The sequence below is a fragment of the Pangasianodon hypophthalmus genome, chromosome 24 (assembly GCF_027358585.1).
Source record: "Pangasianodon hypophthalmus isolate fPanHyp1 chromosome 24, fPanHyp1.pri, whole genome shotgun sequence".
NCBI classification, from domain to species: domain Eukaryota; kingdom Metazoa; phylum Chordata; class Actinopteri; order Siluriformes; family Pangasiidae; genus Pangasianodon; species Pangasianodon hypophthalmus.
Window position 1 is genome coordinate 9,219,159 of NC_069733.1, and position 21,498 is coordinate 9,240,656.

General features: G+C 38.1%; 3 protein-coding genes across 9 annotated transcripts; 2 read left to right on the plus strand and 1 right to left on the minus strand.

Annotated features, from left to right (window-relative positions):
* Positions 1-12: 12 nt before the first annotated feature.
* Positions 13-6,020, plus strand: mfsd10 (major facilitator superfamily domain containing 10). Its single transcript, XM_026931555.3, has 13 exons — positions 13-195; positions 982-1,213; positions 2,245-2,341; positions 2,435-2,538; positions 2,675-2,833; positions 2,963-3,142; positions 3,302-3,410; positions 3,723-3,834; positions 4,186-4,294; positions 4,912-5,002; positions 5,104-5,151; positions 5,348-5,437; positions 5,679-6,020. Exons 2-13 carry the CDS (start codon positions 1,067-1,069, stop codon positions 5,780-5,782), a joined length of 1,350 nt encoding a protein of 449 aa, XP_026787356.1. The 5' UTR covers positions 13-195; positions 982-1,066; the 3' UTR covers positions 5,783-6,020.
* On the minus strand, positions 4,314-20,861 carry pmpca (peptidase, mitochondrial processing subunit alpha). 5 transcript variants are annotated; one of them, XM_053228753.1, is made up of 14 exons: positions 20,720-20,861; positions 19,252-19,454; positions 18,607-18,686; positions 18,417-18,499; positions 18,188-18,282; positions 18,004-18,104; positions 17,533-17,796; positions 17,186-17,278; positions 16,974-17,092; positions 16,098-16,188; positions 15,923-15,985; positions 15,695-15,839; positions 15,293-15,458; positions 4,314-4,344 (listed from the first exon to the last, which is right to left on the minus strand). In XM_053228753.1, the coding sequence occupies exons 1-14, from the start codon at positions 20,764-20,766 to the stop codon at positions 4,329-4,331; spliced, it is 1,566 nt and encodes a 521-aa protein (XP_053084728.1). In that variant the 5' UTR covers positions 20,767-20,861; the 3' UTR covers positions 4,314-4,328. The 5 variants fall into 5 exon arrangements, with proteins under 5 accessions (XP_053084728.1, XP_053084729.1, XP_053084727.1 ...); XM_053228754.1 differs by lacking the exon at positions 4,314-4,344 and adding an exon at positions 11,788-11,954; XM_053228752.1 differs by lacking the exon at positions 4,314-4,344 and adding an exon at positions 11,788-12,463.
* inpp5e (inositol polyphosphate-5-phosphatase E) lies at positions 6,162-14,174 on the plus strand. 3 transcript variants are annotated; one of them, XM_053228751.1, is made up of 11 exons: positions 6,162-6,695; positions 9,183-10,060; positions 10,728-10,851; positions 10,949-11,046; positions 11,121-11,245; positions 11,384-11,503; positions 11,628-11,735; positions 11,815-11,976; positions 12,138-12,253; positions 12,340-12,476; positions 12,937-14,174. In XM_053228751.1, the coding sequence occupies exons 2-11, from the start codon at positions 9,243-9,245 to the stop codon at positions 13,067-13,069; spliced, it is 1,941 nt and encodes a 646-aa protein (XP_053084726.1). In that variant the 5' UTR covers positions 6,162-6,695; positions 9,183-9,242; the 3' UTR covers positions 13,070-14,174. The 3 variants fall into 3 exon arrangements, with proteins under 3 accessions (XP_053084726.1, XP_034155093.2, XP_053084725.1); XM_034299202.2 differs by lacking the exon at positions 6,162-6,695 and adding an exon at positions 7,549-7,567; XM_053228750.1 differs by lacking the exon at positions 6,162-6,695 and adding an exon at positions 7,591-7,881 and having other exon boundaries at positions 12,937-14,173.
* Positions 20,862-21,498: the final 637 nt, after the last annotated feature.

The window sequence follows — 21,498 nt, forward strand, 5'->3', positions numbered from 1 at the left end:
AGTGTGTGTGTGTGTGTGTGTGAGGGTGTGTGAGGCTACTGCCGTCATGCGCACTAATCCTGACTGAGCTTACTGTTTAGAGCGGAAGTACGCGGTTTGGTATAGAGCAGGGTTTTTTTATAGTAGCTGTGCCAGGTCGTGTCGCGAGCGCATCCATTCAAACGAGCAGGACAGCTTGAGGGACAGCTGCTGAAGGTAAACATCTGCTTCTTTAAACAACCTGCACCATTTTACTATTTAAATACCTGCGGCTAAAGCAAACAGAGCGACTCAGACAACTGTCTTCAGTGACGTTCTGTCCTCATGTTACACTGTTTCGAACAGTAATCTCGTTCATAATCCACTATTAATGTTACTGAAGAGGAATTTTGATCATGTCATGTTGTCCATAGCACTTTAGGGTGGAAGTGGGACAAAGGGTAAAGTGGGACAAGTGTGTGTGTGTGTGTGTGTGTGTGTGTGTGTGTGTGCTTCAGGAATTCCTTACTGAGTTCAAACCTGGGAATTAGGGAACTGAAGAAGTTTTTCCATTATTATATTTACAGTTTTCAAAACTATTAAAGTTCACACCAGCATTACATTGAAAACTATTATTTCTGTCCATGCATACTAAATAAATATTAAGAAAATATGTTATTTAAATTACTAGCATCAGCATCTTTTGGTAATATCACATGAAAAAGTAGAGTGTGACATTAATACTTTCCGAAGTGTCTTTCTATACAAAAAAAAGCTGCAATTACACAAAATTAGTATTTAACCTCTAACTGATGTAGGAGGTCACTATTGTGAAAGTACAAAAGTTCCTGAACAATAAAAAAGTAACAAAGATACCTTTGTTGACATTCAAGCATCATATTTCCTGGTAGAGCCTTAAAGACTTACTTCCTTATTAATACCAAGCAATGATTGCCAGTAATGAGTTTTTTCAGGTTTATTATTATTGCACTTATTTATGATTTCACTCATTGTCGTTAAAAGCGGCGGCGTCTCAGTGACCACAGGAGATGCTTTGAGGATTCTCCAAAGCTGTTCACTTTTGAGGAGGCCAGTGAAGGGAAGAGTGATGGCAGGAGAGAAGAGTCCTCCAGATGAGACGCACTCTTCCAGAGTCATTCGGGTAGTGTTTCTGGCTCTTCTGCTGGACCTGCTGGGGTTCACAGTAATCCTCCCCCTTCTCCCCTCCATCTTAGATCACTACAGTCAAACAGGGGTAAGCCTTCTCTCTCTCTCTCTCTCTCTCTCTCTCTCTCTCTTTTTTAGACTTATTCTGTTAATTACTCACTTTAAGAGAAATCCTCGTAGATGTTGTTACTATATATAAATGTTTAGTTTTGCATATACAGTGATTTTTCTTAGGATTGTTTCTGCATCACCATGTACCTCAAACCAATAGTACAATAGATTTTAATATAAAATGGTTAAAATATTTTAAAAGAGATTTTTCCCATCATCGTCTGATGCCAGAACTGACTGCTTGCATTATCTGTACATACTCGCATGGCTCAGTTGTGGGCCTGTGCTTGCGCAAGTCTAGAGGAAGTATGCTTGAGCTGAGATCAGTTTATAAATATTTAAAAATATTTAACTAGTCTATACATGAGTCATGACAAATGCACTAGACTTGGTATACAATGATGTAAGATGTGATGTTGTTTGTAGCAACTATTTAAAAAGCTTTTTAATAAAAACATTTTTAGATAAAAGATATTAAAGGATGTTTTTTTAACCAAGTCAGATTAAAAGCAATGTTTAATGTCTAATGTTCTACAGTACAATCACTTTAGCCTTGTTGTTATGTCAGTTGCTCTGATAGGGGCATGGTGGCTTAGTGGTCAATATATTTGTCTCACATCTCCAGGGTTGGGGGTTTGATTCCCGCCCCTCTGCACTGTGTATGTGGAGCTTGCATGTTCTCCTTGTGCTTTGGGGGTTTCCTCTGGGTTACTGTGGTTTCCTCCCCTAGTCCTAAGACATGCATTGTAGGCTGATTGGCATTTCCAAATTGTCCAGGGTGTGTGCAGTTGTGCCCTGCAATGGGTTATCCCCCACCTTGTGCTCTGAGTTCCAGGCTCCCCACAACCCTGTGTAGGATAAGTGGTACAGAAAATGTATGGATTTATTCTGAGTAAACTGCCACTTTAATGTAAATATTACAGGGAACAAAAATTTGACATATTGATGTTTCACCTCAGACCTTTTTTTTTTTTTTTTTTGCCTTTTTCCCTTTAATTGTTGAAACAGGATAGTGTGTATCTGTCACTACAAAGCATTGTGGACTGGTTCAGGGGCACTGTAGGAGTTCCTTTGGAAAGAAAATACACCAGTGTACTTTTTGGAGGTAATATATACACAAATTTTAGTTTCTGAATTCATCTCCCGAGCAGGTTGTGTCCCACAGTGAATGAATAATTTCTTTTTTTCCACTTCTTAGGTCTGATTGGCTCACTCTACTCTTTGCTGCAGTTCATTTTCTCTCCTGTGATAGGAGCTGCATCCGATCAACATGGCAGAAGACCGCTGCTACTTTTAACTACTGTGAGAAGAGTAGACTTTAATATGAAGCTGATCTAAAATCAGGAGTGATTGTCAATAGGCTTCATGTGTAAGCTTTGCTCATATTGAGCTTCAGAGTGCTCATATCTGAAAATTAATTAGCCTCTGTGTTGTCTAGGTGGGACTGATTTTCTCCTACATTCTGTGGGCTATTTCTCACAACTTCAGTGTTTTTCTTCTGTCTCGTGTGGTGGGAGGAATCTGTAAGGGTAATGTCAGCCTCTGCACTGCTGTTGTTGCAGACTTGCCTTGCCCTAAAGCGAGAAACAGAGGAATGGTGAGTCATTAGTTTAATTACAACTGTGTCTCTGTCTTCAGGAGGAGATCCAAAAAAAAAGACCTTGTAGATGTTCACGTGGTTAGTGCGATGAATGACCTGTTCTTTTTGATGCTGTTTTCACACTAGGCAATGATTGGTGTTGCCTTCTCTTTGGGCTTCACTCTGGGCCCGTTAATGGGAGCCTACTTTGCACTGAGACCAGTGGATGCTGAGTTGTTTTATCAAGGCCCTGCTCTCCTGGCAGTTCTCTTCTCTGTAGCAGACCTGCTGTTCATTTTTCTCATGCTTCCAGAGACTTTGCACAAGGCAAGGGAAAAAACCATGATATGCTTGTAATTATCCCATGCACTAATATGCACCATTGATAAAGTAAATTAAGGATAATTGCTCACAATTTTGGTGCAGACATAATACTCCGACTATGAGTCATATTTACAAAAATCTGTTTTGTTTGTTTTAACGTAGGGCACCTCGGAGCCCACAGGTGTTCAGGAGATAGGAGACCTGCTCAACCCAGTGGCCCTTTTCAACTTCTCTGCAGTCACAAGAACAAAGGAGCCACCCTCCATACAACGTAGGCTCATATACATACATGTAACTCCATGTCTGTAGCTTCTTACTGTTGTCTAATAGCTTCTGTGTGGAATTTAGTCACAATTGCAAAATAAGAATGACATTTGGTACAGTTCTGAGATTAATGAATTACTTTTTTCTGCCATATTCTTTTTCTGGTTTGACTTGGGTAGGTGTAAGTATTGCACACACTTTTTTGAAATAGACTGTTGCAGGAATGCTGAAACCCAGTGTGGTTTTAATTTCGTACTCAACCATCAGTGTGTTCCTCACACTGACTTTCTGCTTTTTTTTCTTGTTATTGCTACATTAGGGATGCGCAACCTTAAGGTACTGGGCTTGGTGTACTTCACATACCTCTTCCTTTTCTCCGGTCTTGAGTTCACACTGAGCTTCTTAACTCATCAACGCTTCCAGTTCTCCAGGTAAGTTCTACCCGAGGTAAAACTCTCCCAAATATCCCCAAACTGCGGCCAATGGAACTATATTAAGATGGCCCACAGTGAATTTATTGTTTATGATCATTCTGGTCCTAGTTATATATGGTCGACAATGGTTTTGTACGTCCTCCACAATATTCCTGCTCTAACACACCTATACAATCGTCATGCCTTCACTGACACTCAGTATTGCTCTTGTCTGAATCCCAAAACATTTCCCTTACATTGTCACCGACAAGATTTTATTTGGAAAATCTAATTTATAATGCTTGATAATGGTCAGCTGACTTTATTGGCATTGAAAAAAATGGCAAGATGAGCATTTCTTTCTCCCAGCATGCAACAGGGGAAGATGTTCTTCTTCATTGGCATCACAATGGCAACATTCCAGGGAGGATATGCACGCAGGATCCAACCAGGTCAGCAGATCCGGACAGTTCGCATGGTAAGTCTCTTATTGCAGCACCATGCCATTTCAGTCATACACAGTCAGTCCTTCAGGAGCATGAGATAAAATTACACACAGTTCAAGAAATCCATTCAGCATATATTGCTCATCTTTGAAGATTATAGATTGAAGATGTATATAGAATATTAAATGTGGGTTTATTAGTCAACAACTTGATTGCTAGAACAATTTAGAGACAGTTGTTTCTGTGTGTGGAGGCATGTTCTGTGTTACTTTGTTTCATGGCAAAACCAAAAAAAGATTAGTTTAAAAAAAAAAAAAAAAAGAAATCCATCTAGCATCTTAAACGATCTCTCTAGCATTTTATACAAAGAACTCTCCAGTGGTAGGAGTATTATGTGAGAGTCATGGAAGTAGTAGCAATTAAAGAAGTACTGTATAATTAATGCAGCCTGTTCATCTTGATCCCCAATGTTTGAGAAACTGTTTTTCCTTTTTTCATATCTAAATACGCAAGAGAAACACTATTAAAAGATACTTAAAAAGAAGAGTAGCCTAAAAGACAGTATTTATCATTTTACCTTGGCTTTTAAGGAATAATCATTAATGTCAGTGACGTGTGTTATTTCTAAGTCTGATTTTTATGTTTTCAGGCGATGTTTTTACTCATTCCAGCCTTCATACTCATTGGAATTGCATGGAATTTAATAGTGCTCTACATCAGCCTGTTTCTATATTCCTTTGGTAAACATTAGCTATTTTTATATTTTCTTTCTGAGAATTGCCATTTTACTGGAAAAGAAATAGCTTGTTTTACCAACTGCATGCTTTCTGCTTTTCTCCAGCGGCTGCCATTGTTGTGCCGTGTCTTTCAGCACAAGTATCTGGACACGGTGAGCACTTTTTGAGTTTTCCCAATTGTATGAGTTAACAGCTACAGATAAATTTATTCCCATTATTCATCCTGTTAATTAAAAAGTAATTTAAAAAAAAGGTAACAATATTTATAGTCAATATTTATGTTTGTGGCCTACATTTCATCTCCTAGCTGAATGAGTAACGGTTTTTCTCATATCTTGATTGCATTAGGCACAGCGAGTCAGAAGGGTACAGTGATGGGGATCCTGCGTAGTCTTGGCGCACTGGCCCGAGCACTGGGTCCAGTTGTGGCTTCCTCAGGTGACTAATCGCATATCATTTTGTATGTGGTTAAACAGAATAAGGAGAAGTCTTTTCTCTTATTACTGTAGCCTACAGTTTTACTACTAGCACTCCAGGAATTATCGAACCCACATACATCTATTACTGAGAGTATAGATCATCTTTAGCCTTTTTAGTTGACCATTTCCTGGTCTAGATCATTTAAAAAGAGGCATGTGTAAGTCTTTAAATTTAGGCAGTTGTGATATTTCCTTTGCAGTGTACTGGCTTGCTGGAGCTGAGATGTGCTTCATCATCAGTTCGGCTTTCTTTATTGCCCCGTTGCTCTTACTGAGCCGACTAGAGCAACACAAAGAAGACTAAGAACACTCATGCAGCTTTTACTGGAAATCCCTTTTACAAACACTTTATATATGTGGTACATATATTTTCTACTTTCCTTTTTTATATACATTTTTACACAACAAAACATTTATAGTACAATATGATTTGAAAAGACTGCAGTGTAGTAGGACAATGACATGGTTTGGTTACACTAAAGGGTTGCACTAGATATTCATTAAATTTGATTGCTAAAATTAAAAACCTTTGTAACTCTGTAGCATTGTGTGGACAGTGTTTTCTGTTTTCTAAATGTGGTGTGAACCATGTAGCTATCAGGTACTAAGCTGCATTTATTTTGTGTAACAGAAATAGTTTGACGATGTGAAAAGTTGATGAGAACATTTTTATTCTCGCAGGATTAACTGTTCACGTGTAAAACTGCAAACGTTAAAAGTTGACATCATACAAACCTGACGTCATCAAGAAGTTCGTTATGGGAATTCCGCCTCTTCTCTGTGAGTCAGATCATTTGACTCAGCTCACCAATAAGAGCAGCTTCCAAACAGTTCATTGCAATTTTGTTCTCCAGTGAGAACTCTTTTTCGAATGGCACATGTTGTGCTGTGGGCATGGTGTCCTGCATTGGACTGGCCACTACAACCCTGACTAGGATAAAGTGCTTACTGAAGATGAATGAATTCACACTAACAAACAGTTTAGATGTTGAAACAAGGTTTCCATGAAGTCATTTCGAAATTACACTGCAAGAGTAAAGGCACTGGCTACATCTACAAAAAAGAAGAAGAAAACAGAGCTCATATATGCGAGCTGGTTCTCAATGTTCAGTAAAAAATCCCGTAAACTGAATTAGGCTTCATAACACTCTACTAGTTTATAGTGCATCAAGTTTGCACCATAAACGTGTATATGGAAGAATAAGAAGAAAATGCAGGTATATTGAATTACCTCCTCTTGGCAAAATAGTTATTTGATCCTTATAAAATTAACTATATCATGGAAGATGCAGAAGGCATTATATTTTAAAGACTATTTTAAAAGAATTGAAAATAATGTAAGACTATATAGCTGTCATTTCCTATATATATATATATATATATATATATATATATATATATATATATCCTAAAAGAATATATATATATATATATATCCTAAAAGAAATACATTTCAAGATTATGAATATTTATTCTTCTAAGGATTTTCAAAGCTTGAAATATTATTGGATTGCAGTAACTGTTATCATTCTAATGAAATTGAAACCACAATTCATGCATTCTTCTGTATGAACTGTATTAATATTTAGGCATTTTGGTGTTCTCTAAACACAAATATTTTATTATACCACCATTTTCCACAGATAATATTTATGATATACATTGTGAACAAGAAGAATAATTTTAGTTTCTTACTGATATTAGTTAAATATTTTATTCATAAAGGTGATTTTACGAATCAACACCAAACATTAATTTCTATAAATAAATAAATAAATAACCTTGTTTTATGTTTCATTAAAATTGTAATCTATTCTCTCTATATAATTTTATATAAACACTTTTTCTTACATTTTTTCAATTTCATTTATTATTAAAAACAGTTGTAAAACTGAAGTTTTTGTACCAAATGCACAGTTTATATTTTGTAATCTTTGTACAGTATACAGTACAGTATAGTTGAAGGGCTTTAAAGCAAATAAATGTAGTGTTTAATCTGAACACTGGTGGCGCTGTGGAGTTAAATATAGTCGCTCGGAGGATGTTGTTTCTCAGGGTTGCCATATTGTGTGTTAAACCTCGAATGTTGGTACGTGTTTTTTTTCCTGCGGATTACAGCTAATGCAGGCATTACTTAACTTCATTTTCTCTATATAATAATACAAACTGTAGTAGTCTCTCATATACGAGCCTATTTGTACTGTTCTTTACTGTATTCAGTGTTGTTTAGATTTGTGACTGTGTTGATTAGCTTCACCACTGGAGTGATTTTGTCGCAACCCTGGCAACCCTGGTCTCTGCTCGCGAGCTGTATAATGGCGGCTTCAGTGAGTTGTTGGTTGTCTGGTGTTGCTAAGGAAGTTAAAAAAAAAAGTTTGCTGTGATGCGAGGAGCTGCCTAAAGGTAACGGGATGCACTTTGTTATTACTGGTTTTATTTTCCAGTACAAGCGTATAAAACATGGATTTTTAAAGCGAATTCCTTTATTTCACACTGTGTCCGAGCTACAGAGCTGTGATTGAGACTCCGGGTCCAGAGCCAGCACTGGGGTTAGCATGTTATGCTAGTTACAGCGAGTGTAACCGTTACGGAAGCAGATGATTAGGGTTTGTGTTTTGTATTTATATACACACAACGCGTTAACAAGCCAGCAAACGATATGAACAAACGAAGCCGGTCTTAATGACATTTTGTGCTTGTGGCTGTTTTTGGAGAAAGGCTATAACCCGGCAAGGCAATTTAGCAGATGTAGCATTTTTACATTTTTACACACGCCATTATCAGATTATTTAACCGCCTTATTAGCTTAAAGTTCTCCAGAAATCAGACTTACCTGCTCCTTAGTGTTATAGACACCAATACAATTAGTAAAATGAAAGAAAAAAAAGGTATATACAATTGGTTTGTAGATGTTCCGTGTTTCAGTGTTACAATTTGTCACTCCTGGGACATGATTAAAGTTTTTGATGACTCAGTCTGTACTAGTCTTGTGTTCATCCAATGAAATGCTCTCTAAAATGTATACGTCCTCCCTAGGGGCGGGTCTTGCGCTACAGTTGCAGCTCCTTATTGGTGATTTTTATTTATTTATTTTTTTTTGGCTGTGTGTCTTCCTTCACTCTATTCCCTCTTCTGACCGTCCCTTGGCTGAGAAAAATATATTTGGAATTGATTCATTTTGAAGATGGTGGAATTTAAGTAATGCAAGTAAGCGGTTATTTATGTGACAGGCACTTTTTCAGAGGAATGTTTTACCAACTTGGGGCTGTTCAGTGTCTGAATGGCTGATCGAGAATGCCATTCTGTCTTTATACGCTGTTGGGGCTTGTTCATCCGTAAGAGATCTGAAAATATGTCAACATACAGAATCAATTCATGGCTTTCAAGCCATTTCACGTGGACTTATAATAAACTGTATAATAAAACTGCCCTTACTGGCTTAGTAATTTGGTAAATCATTAGTTTTGCTGATTAAACTGAACCTAGCTGAAGATCTAGTTTCATTACAAGGTAATAAATCTTATGTCTAGCTAACTGAATTAACTATCTACATTATAGCGTGTGCAATGGCCTCAAACACCTGAATTTCAACACATTCTGTATTACCTAACATTATACTTGTAGCTTGTTAAGGAACCAGGAAGTTTGGGCAAATCTGAGCTTTTGTAATGTCATGCAATAATTTTTACTTACTGTGTTTCCAGAATGTGAACATGTAAGGATAATGGCACTTGTTTGTGTCTGAAAACAAGTGGGAGAGTAGGATGAATGAGAATGAAGAGCTCATCGTCCCATTCCAACCTGTTGGAGTTCAGTCAGAAGAAGCAGTCTGCAGGAATGATACAGCTAACTTCAGCATAGAAGTGGCAAATGACAGAACCAATAAAGAACAGCTCAGTGGTAAGAAGTCGTCTAATGAAGTGCCCCAGACCCCTCAAGATGAGCAAAGGCAACAAGACAAACGCGGTCCCTACATGCCTCATCCACCCTTGCTTCCCAAGCCTCCTGGAGTGGCGAAAGGAAGTAGGAACATGTCGTTTGAGGAAAAGAAAAAGGGGAGACGACTGAGGAGCAGTCAGGAGAGCCTCACTGACCCAGCCGAGATGACCTCTTCGACCGACTCCCTTAGGGAAGTCTCCACTTTTCCTGCACCAAGTAGCCATATGGTTTTAAAGAATGGCCAGAACTCTGGAGGAAGTCATTTTGATCAGGTGGCCTGGCAATCCCCACCATTCCGGGATCGATGTAGCAGCTTCCCTGAGGAGGACAGATGTCCTCCTGGCCAAGGCCATCCTTCTGGGCAGCATCCAAAACCTTCAAAAATCATTCTTTCCCCACTGCAGCCCGCAGGAGCCTTTCCTCCACTGGAGTACAGCATCGCCTCCATGTCATTAAGGACTGCTAATCAGATTGACAGGGATTGCCTGGATTATAGGAATGGGAGCCTGCAAGAGAAATTGCAAAAGAACCTCACTGACAGCCAGCTTTGGGACACCATGGTGTCGGACAGCACCTCAGTCAATTCCATGAAGTCCACCTTCAGCGTGCTCAACCCAATCCGGCCCAAGGATGTGAGGAACAGGTAGAGTCCTTTTATTTGTTTGTGTCGTAAATGTTGGCTAAGCCACATACTTACACTGCTTTCACTTCCAGATTGTCCATTCATACAGCTCTCTGCTAAGATGCTTTGGTGATATTTGAATGATTTATGTTTATACACACGTTGCCTGCTGTTGCTGTAAGACTGTGTAGTTTGTCTCGTTTTTGTTACATGTGCTTATTTTTGTTCATTATTGTGCTTTGTCCAGCCCTGATGATTTAATGTTTTAGGTGTTTTGTCTAGCCCTGCTTTTTAATATTCACATAAGCATGTGGTTTATCACTTCATTTAGTGTGTCAAGCTATTTAGTAGATTAATAAGTACATGACAGATAAGAACCACAGGTTGCAAGTCAAGATAGAGTGAAGAAGTTGTAAATAGGAGAAAAATCTGTGGTTTGCAGTGCTTACTTTCTGTGATAAATTGCTTTAATTTCTGAATGAATTAATTCCATTGTAGGAGTGAAATGTAAAGGAAAAAGAACTGAAAAGTGTAGTGGGGTGAAGGTAAGGGGATTAGGTGAAACACTTGCTCGGCACACATTCATCATGAAGAACAGAATTTTGTAGTGGACTGGTTATTGCCAGGTCTTGGTTTCCTTTGTTTTGAGAGTTTGTACTCATCTCAATTCTACACATGCTGTTTACAGGAGCTTTTTGGAGGGCAGTGTGCTGGGCAACGGAGCCTTACTCGGGGCTGAAGAGTTGGACCGGTACTTTCCCAGCAGGCAAATTGGGATTTACATTGCCACTTGGAATATGCAGGGAGAGAAGGTGAGTTAGAGTGCTGTAAAGTGCTGTGATGCAAAGACTTAACATCATTGACATGCAAGAGATATATTTTAATATTAATGGTGAATATTGCATGCAGGGGCTTCCAAACAACCTAGATGACCTGTTGCTCCCAACAGACACTGATTTTGCACAAGACTTTTATATCATTGGGGTTCAAGAAGGATGCCCTGATAGGTAGGAAGTTTGCTGTCTGTCTGTCTTTCTTTCTTAATCTCATACCCTTCACTCAGCATTTTGTGTATTTACAGGAAGGAGTGGGAGATCCGTCTGCAGGAAACCCTGGGCCCGTACTATGTGATGCTGTACGCAGCTGCACATGGAGTGCTCTATCTCACCATCTTCATACGCAGGGACCTCATATGGTTCTGTTCCGGTGGGTCTTTCACCTTGTACCCTTGTAATTTTCCTGCAATATTGACTCACCTAGCATAAAAGGATGATGTTCTTGGCAGATTGTGTACTTCTCCAGATTGATCTGATCAAACCCATTGTGTTGGCTTCTTTTTTGTAGAGGTGGAGCATGCTACAGTCACCACTCGGATCATCTCGCAGATTAAGACCAAAGGGGCAGTAGGCATTGGCTTCACTTTCTTTGGAACATCCTTCCTCTTCATCACATCTCATTTTACTTGTATGTAAGAAGTTTAATTCTCCTAATAGAAATATGCATTCACAGTATGTTTAGATACATGCTAATTTGCTAATTTGGTGCTAATAGGCAACCATATAACATTTGGGTATAACTTCTTTTTCAGCGGGGGATTCCAAAGTCTATGAAAGGATACTGGACTACAATAAGATAATAGAAGCTTTAGCTCTTCCCAGGTGCCTTCCTGACACCAACCCTTACCGTTCTGTTGCCTGTGAGTTTCCTTTTAATTAACCATAAACTTATGCAACACACATTCTTCATAATGAATGACTCAATGACTTTATTCTCAGCGGACGTGACCACCAGATTCGACGAAGTCTTCTGGTTCGGGGATTTTAACTTCCGCCTTAGTCAAGACCGGGAAAGAGTGGAGGATATTTTGAACCAACTCACTGGGAAAAACATGGACGCTCTCCTCCAGCATGATCAGCTGTGCAAAGAAATGAAAGACGGTCAGTCTGGGTTAGTCTTAGACTGAATGACTGGAGTCTTAATAAGCTTCCTTTATGGGATTATACTTTGAGTATATGCATTGTAGTATTACTTTCTTTTTATAAGACTGAATCCCGATGGCTCAAGAAGAACATGTGTAACCATTAATTCCTGCTCATAGGTTCCATCTTTAAAGGATTTCAGGAAGCTCCAATCCACTTCACTCCCACATACAAGTTTGACATTGGCTGTGACGTTTATGACACAACACCCAAGCAGAGAACTCCATCATATACAGTGAGAAAACTTTTTAAAACTTTTATGTGGATACAGTTTATAATGTTGTCTGACCATTGCTAAACATTTTCATCTTTATGTCGCAGGATCGAATCCTTTTTAGGAGCAGACAAGTAGATGACATCAAGGTGGTTAAGTATACATCCTGCTCATCTATCAAGACCTCAGATCACCGGCCTGTCATTGGCATGTTCCAGGTCAAACTCCGGCCTGGTAGAGACAAGTAAGGAAACAATTCAAGCAATGGATTGTGAGCTACTGAAATATAAGGAGCAGTTTGTAGTGTTTATAGATCTATAATAATCTATAATATAGTCAAAAATTGATTCACAGTCTTACAAATGGAATGGACTCTTGAATTTTATTCATTCCAGACTGTTGTTTATATTTTTCCGGCCTAGAAATTATTTTCAGAACAAGCTCCTCAGCTCAGCCACTTCCCTGAAAGGGCAAATATATTTTCAGTGTAAGGCTTGGGAGAAAATTGGTCAGTGTTTTCACTGCATTTGTGAGCATTTTAAAAATGACACACTGCTTCTTTATAATGGAAAGCTTCATGGAATACTTTAGAAGTGAACTTTCAAGATTATGTGAGCAAGCTTGTGTTATAAATTCTTCACCACTGTTAGGTTATTATTTCCAGTTCGCAAGACTGAGTGCTAATTCTCATACATGCCCTCTAGCATTCCATTGGGAGCGGGCTTGTTTGACCGAGCAGTGTACCTGGAAGGCATCAGAAGGAGGATTACAAGGGAATTGAAGAGGAGGGAGGCCATGAAAAACCAGAGCAACAGTACCGTCTGTTCTATCTCCTGATCCAGGGTCAGCAGGCTTCAGACCATATCTTCCATATTCTGAGCTACTGACTCAGGAAGCTGGACTTTCAGGACCAAAGGGAAGCTCAGAACTACTGGAGATATAGCGTTTGACTCCTCATCCACAAACATACACTCACAGGAGCTTGAAAAGAGGCTGTGCCTTATTGTTCAAGGTCTCTGGTTAGAGCTGGAGATGTCCATGAGAACACTAGACATACTGTAGAACGTGGTGAGCATGTTTGACTGAAAATGGAGGGAGTGTAAAGATCACCTCTTTATATTTTGTGCACTACATTTTACTTAGCATCTTTGTGTTTTTATATTAGTGTGTCAGCTTATATTTAAGATGATATGAAAGATTTGTCATACAGCTCACATTTTTCAAACTAATGCAGTGTTCAATGGCCTTACACAGATAAATCAGCAGCTCAACTAATGAACACAGATTTGTTACCAATACTAATTAAATGTTGTTTTTTTAAATATTTATTTCATAGATTAAATATTTATTTCATGGGTTAAATTCTGCCAAAATTACATTTTGGTTTTCACTGGTTTCAACCAGTGAAAAGTGGTATCTTTAACAACAGACATGTGACCTATCATCATGTTGAGGTGCTTTAGCCACAAACTGTCATCGTGCAGCGGTGTGGAGGGGAAATTCCAACTCATACTGAACAGTCTCATCTAAAAGTCTCATCTAGGACTTCCATCATTGCCTTAACTTCTTACACAAAAGAATTCAGCCTTTTACTTGATGTCACCTGGCCATTTGTACAGGACTAAGGACTGATTTTGACTAAGTAACTGTATTCCTCGCATGGGCCACAAATAAAAATGTAACCCTAAATCATGCTTTTGCATCACATTCCTCACTGTTGAAGGAAAGTGCCTGAGAAGTTGTTTGATTCCTTCTGTTGCTTTTCTAGAACATTCTGTTTCAACCTAAATAACATGTTTTTAATGTTTACAGTGTTATTTAAGTAACATGAAGCCATGACTGAATCTACTGCCATGTCTTATGTGTTTTTTGTGTCTTGGTTTACAGCTATGAAAATATAGTTTGACCAGTATTTAAAAAAAAAAAAACCAAAGAAATATAAATAAACAAATGAGTAGCCAATTAATAAATGTAAACCACATTTATGAACAAAAACAGACACGGAGAAGTAGATGAAATTTCACAGTACAATGTCAAGAGCATTATTAGAATTTGTGAAATGTATGAGAAGGATGCGTACAGGAGGCAGTCATTTACAATGAAAAACTATGACTCTACAGTCAGCCGTTTGTATACCAAAGAATATACATCGCACAAGCAAAGACCAGAGATGCACTTTCAACCACAGAAAGACATTGCTGCTCGGAAAGCCTTTTAAACCACCAGTTCCAGTCTCTAATCAGGCTTTCCGACTCTCAGAGTAGAGTAGTTTTGGGGTTGTAATGTTGCTGCAGGCCTGGCTGTTTTATATTTCTTATAATGGGCTTCTTTCATAAGCGATATCATTAACCCTAAGCAGATTTTAACATTACCACTATTTTTACAATGAGTGTTTTCACAAAACCCAGGTTTTAATGATACACCAATAATCTGGCATTAGTTTTATATTTAAAAAAAAAACTCCTAAAAAAAAAACTCCTGGATACACTAATGTATATTTTTATTATAAATTTAGTAACATAATTTCAGCACCTCATATCTGCAAATACCCAGGCCTAACCTGAATATTAGGTTGCTGAAAATATATGTTGCAGTATTTTTGAACAGTTACATAATCAGCATCACTCAGAATAACATTTTTAATAAAAATAAAATAATTTAATTTGGATTGGACTCAAATTATTAACTTTTATCAATAAACTGGAAATGATTATTTCCAATGATTTCTTAGCACATCAGCAGACTCAACATTAAACTGACTTCCTGCATTACTTTGTTATAACAGGGCCCTTTAACTTTTCAATTGCCTAAAGCCAGCCTGTTGGACATGTTACTGCAAAACCGTCCACTTTTATTTACTCTGAACATGATACTGAAAACAAAACCACACAATATAAGGGCTAACAAGTCCTTCGAAGGCAAAGTTCAATTTACATTCAGTGCCTTGTCTACCACCGACACGCAGCACTTCTCCATAACGGCTCAATAAAAGAGCTCGGTAAAAAGTTACACTGTAGGTCAGTCACTGGTGTACACAACTGTATAATCATGATGTTCTACCTGAAGAGGCGATACATGCGAGGCAGACGGCCATCTTTGCTGGACAAAGCAGCCTGGATGTGCTCATAGGAGGGCAGCTCAGTCAGATCTCCTAAAGCAGCCACAGCTGGTTTGCTGCGCAGCATCCTGGTGCTGACTCTTTTGATGTCATTGGCTGTAACATTACCTTAAAATGGAGACGAGATGCAATGGCAATATGATGTCAGTGTCAATTTTTATAATTGATATTACAAATAATCTAGATTCAGTCCATGTATGCAACAAGGGAAAACCAACAGAGCAGACAAAAAGCAGCCTTCTCATTTCCTCCTTTGTGAATGTATGTTTACATGTTTAACTTCACTGGGGAAATTCTGATCTCGAATCACCAGCGAAATGGACTGAAATGCAATTTGGACTTACTGACAAGATCACACAGCTCATGAGGCAGCTTCCTATGGCCTGTGGCCAGAACTTGCCGACCGACATCCTCAAAGATGACTGGCCTGGACTCCAAATTCATCATCAGCATGGATTTCAGCTGAGTCTTTGCTCTTTCCAGTTCCGTCTACAAGTAAGCCAATAATTTTGGTATAAAAAAAAATATGCTCAGGTCTCAACTTGAATTCATCTATAAATCTATAACTGTACCTCTCCTGCTGTAGCAGCCATCTGTATAAATTCCCTAGTGATTATCTCCACCATTTCCCGCACCTGAAACAAAAAAAATATATATTTACGAAATATTAACACTCTATTAGATTTATCGGGATGTGTTCTTTTTTGATCTTTGCTTCCCCCCTCCCCCTCCATGTTGCATTTGTACCTGTCTTGGGTCTGCACTAGCATGAATGCAGAGCAGGCCACTGTCTTCATAGCTGTGGTGGTAGGAGGTAGCGTTGTACATCCAATGATGTCTGAAAAACAACATAATTCACCAGATATCACTTAAAGTTATATTTTCAGTTTGCGTATTTAAGTAATACGTCATCCACAAATAATAAAAAGGAAGAGTGGATCAACAGAATGGTGGCACATGGTTTAATCCATTACTAGCAACTGGAGCTGCATTGTAATGGACACACATATCATATTGTTATAACTGTGCTACACAATGCATTAAACAAAGTGGTGAACCTACAATGATGCATTACAGAAATTCTGTTTTTTAACCCATTCAGTCTCCAGAAACTTTTTTTTGTTATGGCTTTTGATCATTTTTACACATGCAAAATCTGCTAGTCTTCTGTCACCGTGGGAAAAACCAAAGAGCTTTTATTACTAAAGATACAGATGCTTGTTGACCTAAAATAATAGATATAAAAAATACATAACCAGTTAAAAGCAAACACAATCAGGACCATAATGAAAAGTTTAAAAAGTCTCAGGCAGGAAGAGCATGCATGAGTCCCCAAGTCTGCACAGGGAGGTTTAGAAACCCATAATTTGCAGATAGATTTATTTATTTATTATTTATTTTTTATTTTTTGCAGTGCAACAAATGGTTCAAGAAATACTGTATTACAATAAAACCTATACAACATCTCTGTAGGTTTAACCTTAAAATGACACTCACTGCATGTCTTTTCATTTTCATCAAGCAAGGGTGCCAATAATTCTGGACTGCCCTATGAGCAACATTTCTATTTCTGTGGTGAAGTATTCTCTAACGTATCCCAGACAGTGGGAGAAGGTGCTGTACCTGTTGAGAACGTTCAGGTAGAGGCGGGTAAACATGCCTTTTCCTGGGCCGCCTGCCGAGAAGGAGCCTCCTCCCCCCATCATCATGTTGAGGACAGCGAAGGGAATGAAATCTTCCTCCTGTCAGTGGTTCAAAAGAAATAGCAAGGTCTCTGTCAGAAGTGTGTGTAGTGGATTGAAGAGGCGGCCCTACTGAAGGTTTTGCAAACTCACCAAGAACGAGCAGCTCTCTAAGCCAATCATAATGTGAGTGAGTTCTGGGATGGGTGTGGGTCCAAGGCTGACATCAGACATGTCCTTCTCCATCTGAACACACATGTGGGAATGAGCAAATGCCGATACAAATAGAATATAATATAGTAGAATAAAACAATCCTGTTATGCTGTAGGTATATTACTTATGTTAGAATAGAATATAATCCTAATATTTAATTTATTCATCCATTCTTTCATGCAATTTTCTTTAGATTTTCCTGGTGGGGAGTCGTGGTGTCTTATTTTTTATGGCAATTGTTATCATTTTCGAAGCATTTTCAGTGCATCCCTGACACTAAACTCACCTTAACAATGCCTCCTGTGTACTGGGCCACAGAGCGATCCACATTCGCTGGTGTGCTTGTGCCCCAAACTGGCTTCACACCCAGCAGATACTTCCTGGCACACTCCACCAGCTGCTCGTGCTCGACCCCCACCCCTGCCAACACCATGCGCTCTGGGCTGTAGTAGCTACGCATGTATGTATGCAGCAACTTCCTGTCAATCTTGTCCACATTTTCCACTGGGCAGAAACGGGGCAGGCCTACAGTGTTGCCTCGAAACGCTGCCTGCAAACAAAGAGAATTAAACTAATGTCAGAAGATAAATGAGTGTAATGGGTAAATAAATGGGTAAATGAACTGTGTATGGGTATTTGGATAGAGATGAAGCTCAGTCTTAGAATAGGTCAGGACTAAAGGAGTAAATTAATCATGCATTAAGCTTAATCTGTGTCCAGAAAAGAGGATTTTAAAAAATAAGCAGGTCTCACTCACAGCATGAATCATTTCTGTTAACAGAGGCTCAGGATCAGGCCTCATATTTAAATCTTCCAACTCAAACCTTATCGTCATGCGGGTCATCTCGAGCTCTTCATCTGTGGAAAACACAATGCTTAGAAAATGCTCAAGGACACATCACAGCTATAGACTCTTCTTAACAAGTGTGGCATGGTCTTGCCTAATAAACGCGGCTGCAGGACAGCATCGGCCAACAGGCTAACCACAGTATCCAGACCCTTGACTTCAGCAGAGACCGCATACATTGTTGTATCCCTGAAAATAACAATACAAGCTACATTAAGAACAACTTTTAGTTTGGTGAAGGTTAAAAAAAAACACATCCTTTACACATCCAGAACTAGAAACAGACTAAACAAGGGAGAATTAAATGCTCAAAATAACCAAACCTGGACGTTTGGCAGTCACAGATTCCACCATGTTTTTCCAATGACAGCAGAATTTCATCTTTACTTCCATACTGTGATGTAGACTAAACAAAGCAAGAAGACAAAACATTAACAACACTTACTGGAGACTATTATCATCATCATCCTTTATTTTTTAAAAATGCAGTACAGTAAACATTAAAAACCTTACAGAAAATGCAAGCTTTTCCAAAAAGTGTGAAATCCCACTAGGATATCTGGCTTCATGGCGGGAACCTGAATTTACCAAAACTGAAAACAAGACACAGCGGAATGTGACCTTTCCAAACCTTTCTGAACCAAACTATATAAATAACAAGAATAAGAGTAACTACAAAAACTGAGTACAAACAGGCTAATCTTGTCCTTACCTACAGCAATACCAGGCAGAGATTCAGGCTTAATAATATATTCTTTATCATAATAATATTGAATTTTACAATAATGACATCACAGATGCCTGCTATATGCAAATGAGTCCAAACAACCACAACAATCTACATGGCCCTGTGAGCATTCAGACCAATCTCGGAGACTATAAATATGCTTTCTGTGGGTGTGTGCATTGCCATGATATTAAAAATCTGTGCAAATTAATGATGGGTGTCAATCTTTAACCATAAATTTAACATTTAACATTATTATTATTTAACAATCTTTAACATTACAATATTTGTACAAAAATTGCAAGGCATATCAGAATCACAATGTGCATCTATATAATTGCAATATACCATATTCATTACACATATACAACAAACACACAAAATTATCACACTTTTATATTATATACTGTAGAAGTGAGTCACACACTTACCTCCAACTGTGCAAAACTGGCCAAATTTATTTTGAGATGCAACTTTAAGGCCGTTCTCTAAAGTGGTTATTTTGGTTTCATATTGTTCATGACCATCAACTGAAGCGAACACAGGCTTGGGAATGCCGGGTAAAGGTGTAGAAAGAGAAATATTAGGATATCTATTTGCACTGCTGTATTGTCTACACGCAGCAATGCCAAACCTACAACAGAGAAGCAACACTGTTAGCCAATCAAAATATTGCAATTAGAGACGTTCAAAAGTCAGTATGGAAGTGGCAGATGTGGTTTTTAAAGCAGTAAAGACTATTCACACACACCGTTTTCAGCCAATCACAAACAGTTCATAAACAGACATTAATTAACATGCTACAGAAGTGACACAAAGTAACCAGTGCATAGCTTATATGATCTAAAAACATTTTAATATAAAACATTAGTTTGTAAAATAGAATATCTATCAGTTTCTTCTTAGTGTAATTACAAAAATAAACACAGACACACATGATCACAAGGTCAACAATCTTCTGCAAGTGTGTCTGCCATCATTACAAAATGAGAGTATCTTTATGTAGTGTTTAATTTCTTCCATCTCAAGTTCTAAGAAGTTTACCACACTCACACACAGTTTTCAGGTTTTGCCGAGTGAGTGTGGTAAACTTCTTCCACCTCAAGTTCTAAGAAGTTTACCATACTCACTCGGCAACACCTGAAAACTGTGATGCGTTAATGCTGGTGTTAACCTGTGACTGTTCACTAAACTTCACCTAGGACTCTTTTTATGACATTTTCAAAAAGCTTCAAGCTCACAACAACGACGACAACAACAATGACGACAACAGCCATAGATACCCTAAACAGTAAAATGTTAACCCATTTTCTGAATATTAAAAATAAAAATGCTTCACTATTGTCTGCATTACTAATCAGCTACACCACAGGCTCCCAAGCCTGGTCCTGGAGAACCTCCTGCCCTGCTCAGTTTAGTGTTTTCCCAGCTCCCAACACACCTGATTGAACTAATCAGGTAATTAACACCCCATCCTGATTTGAAGTGGGTGTGATGGAGCAGGGAAAAACACTAAAATGTACAGGACAGGGGGTTCTCCATGACCAGGACTGGGAACCTGAGAACTAGACAGTTTGACTCTTCGATTAATCGATCATTCTGACCCAACCATAATCACCTTAACATCAACTGTATTAACTACTTTTTTTCTTTAACTTTCCTTGTTGTATTATTGGAATGACTAAAGGCATCCAGAGGTATATACAGTATACAGTATTAAATATGACAAACCAAAGCACTGGAAGCTAAAGGTAAATTAGCCAGGTACGTTAATTTAGCTTAAGGGCACAAATTAGCAAGACAGCGAGATCACACTGAAGTTATTGTCATGACAGCTATACGAATGACTAATGAACGCTGTCCATTATCTTTAAATAACGACAAATGAACAAGCCCCACCTCTGTATACGGCCCCAACACCCGAATCTCGACATGTGAGACGCCATGTTGGATTTTCTGTGACCATGAACGTCCCCCGGAAGTGATTCATGAACACATCCTCGAGTCGCTGTTGCTTAAAATAAAAGATGATCATTTTGCGTGGAAACATAACCAGTTTCACAAACCGTAGTGAGTTACACTTTATAAATAAGGTTAATAGAGATGGGACATGCAAAAATATAAAATACAAAATAATATTTCTTAAAAATGTTAAACAGAAACTGTACTGTAATTATTAAACCTTCTTATGTTGTGTTTTAAAACTGGACTTTTAAAGAATGTTAGGAATTACGACATGTTATAAGAGCAACGTTGAATCATCATCATCAGTCGGTTTACAGCTTAAGAGCACTGGTGGTAAATGTTTAGTCAGTTCATTTGTAGTTAATATGGATATTCTTAAACCCAACTGTACTAATAAACATCTTAGGAATATCATAATAGGGGAAATAGCTACTCATAAAAGCTTATTGTATTTAGGAATATAAACTGGACTAAAGCTTGGAGTGTTTGTGAAAAATACTGTTTAAATAATAAAGTAAAAGAAGTTGTATTTAAAAACTTGGTATAATGTATATCCAGCTAAAAGTGTATTAGAAAGATTTCATGTAGATATTGATTATTCCTGTGATTTTTGTTGAATCCTTTATCCATTTCTTTTTTTTTTTTGTAATTGTGTATAAACAAAGTTGTTGTTTTTTTTTTTTTTTGGGTGGATATGGAAAATTTGATTCATA

Coding starts and splice junctions, on each gene's coding strand:
- mfsd10 (XM_026931555.3), top strand. CDS start 1,067: ATGGCAGGAGAGAAGAGTCCTCCAGATGAGACGCACTCTTCCAGAGTC. Junction 2,539..2,674: donor CGCTGCTACTTTTAACTACT/GTGAGAAGAGTA, acceptor TGTGTTGTCTAG/GTGGGACTGATTTTCTCCTA. Junction 2,834..2,962: donor AAGCGAGAAACAGAGGAATG/GTGAGTCATTAG, acceptor TTTTCACACTAG/GCAATGATTGGTGTTGCCTT.
- pmpca (XM_053228752.1), bottom strand. CDS start 20,766: ATGGCGTCTCACATGTCGAGATTCGGGTGTTGGGGCCGTATACAGAG. Junction 17,797..18,003: donor TAACAGAAATGATTCATGCT/GTGAGTGAGACC, acceptor CTTTGTTTGCAG/GCAGCGTTTCGAGGCAACAC. Junction 16,189..16,973: donor TACCTGAACGTTCTCAACAG/GTACAGCACCTT, acceptor GTTGTTTTTCAG/ACATCATTGGATGTACAACG.
- inpp5e (XM_053228751.1), top strand. CDS start 9,243: ATGAATGAGAATGAAGAGCTCATCGTCCCATTCCAACCTGTTGGAGTT. Junction 11,047..11,120: donor CAAGAAGGATGCCCTGATAG/GTAGGAAGTTTG, acceptor GTGTATTTACAG/GAAGGAGTGGGAGATCCGTC. Junction 11,736..11,814: donor CCCTTACCGTTCTGTTGCCT/GTGAGTTTCCTT, acceptor CTTTATTCTCAG/CGGACGTGACCACCAGATTC.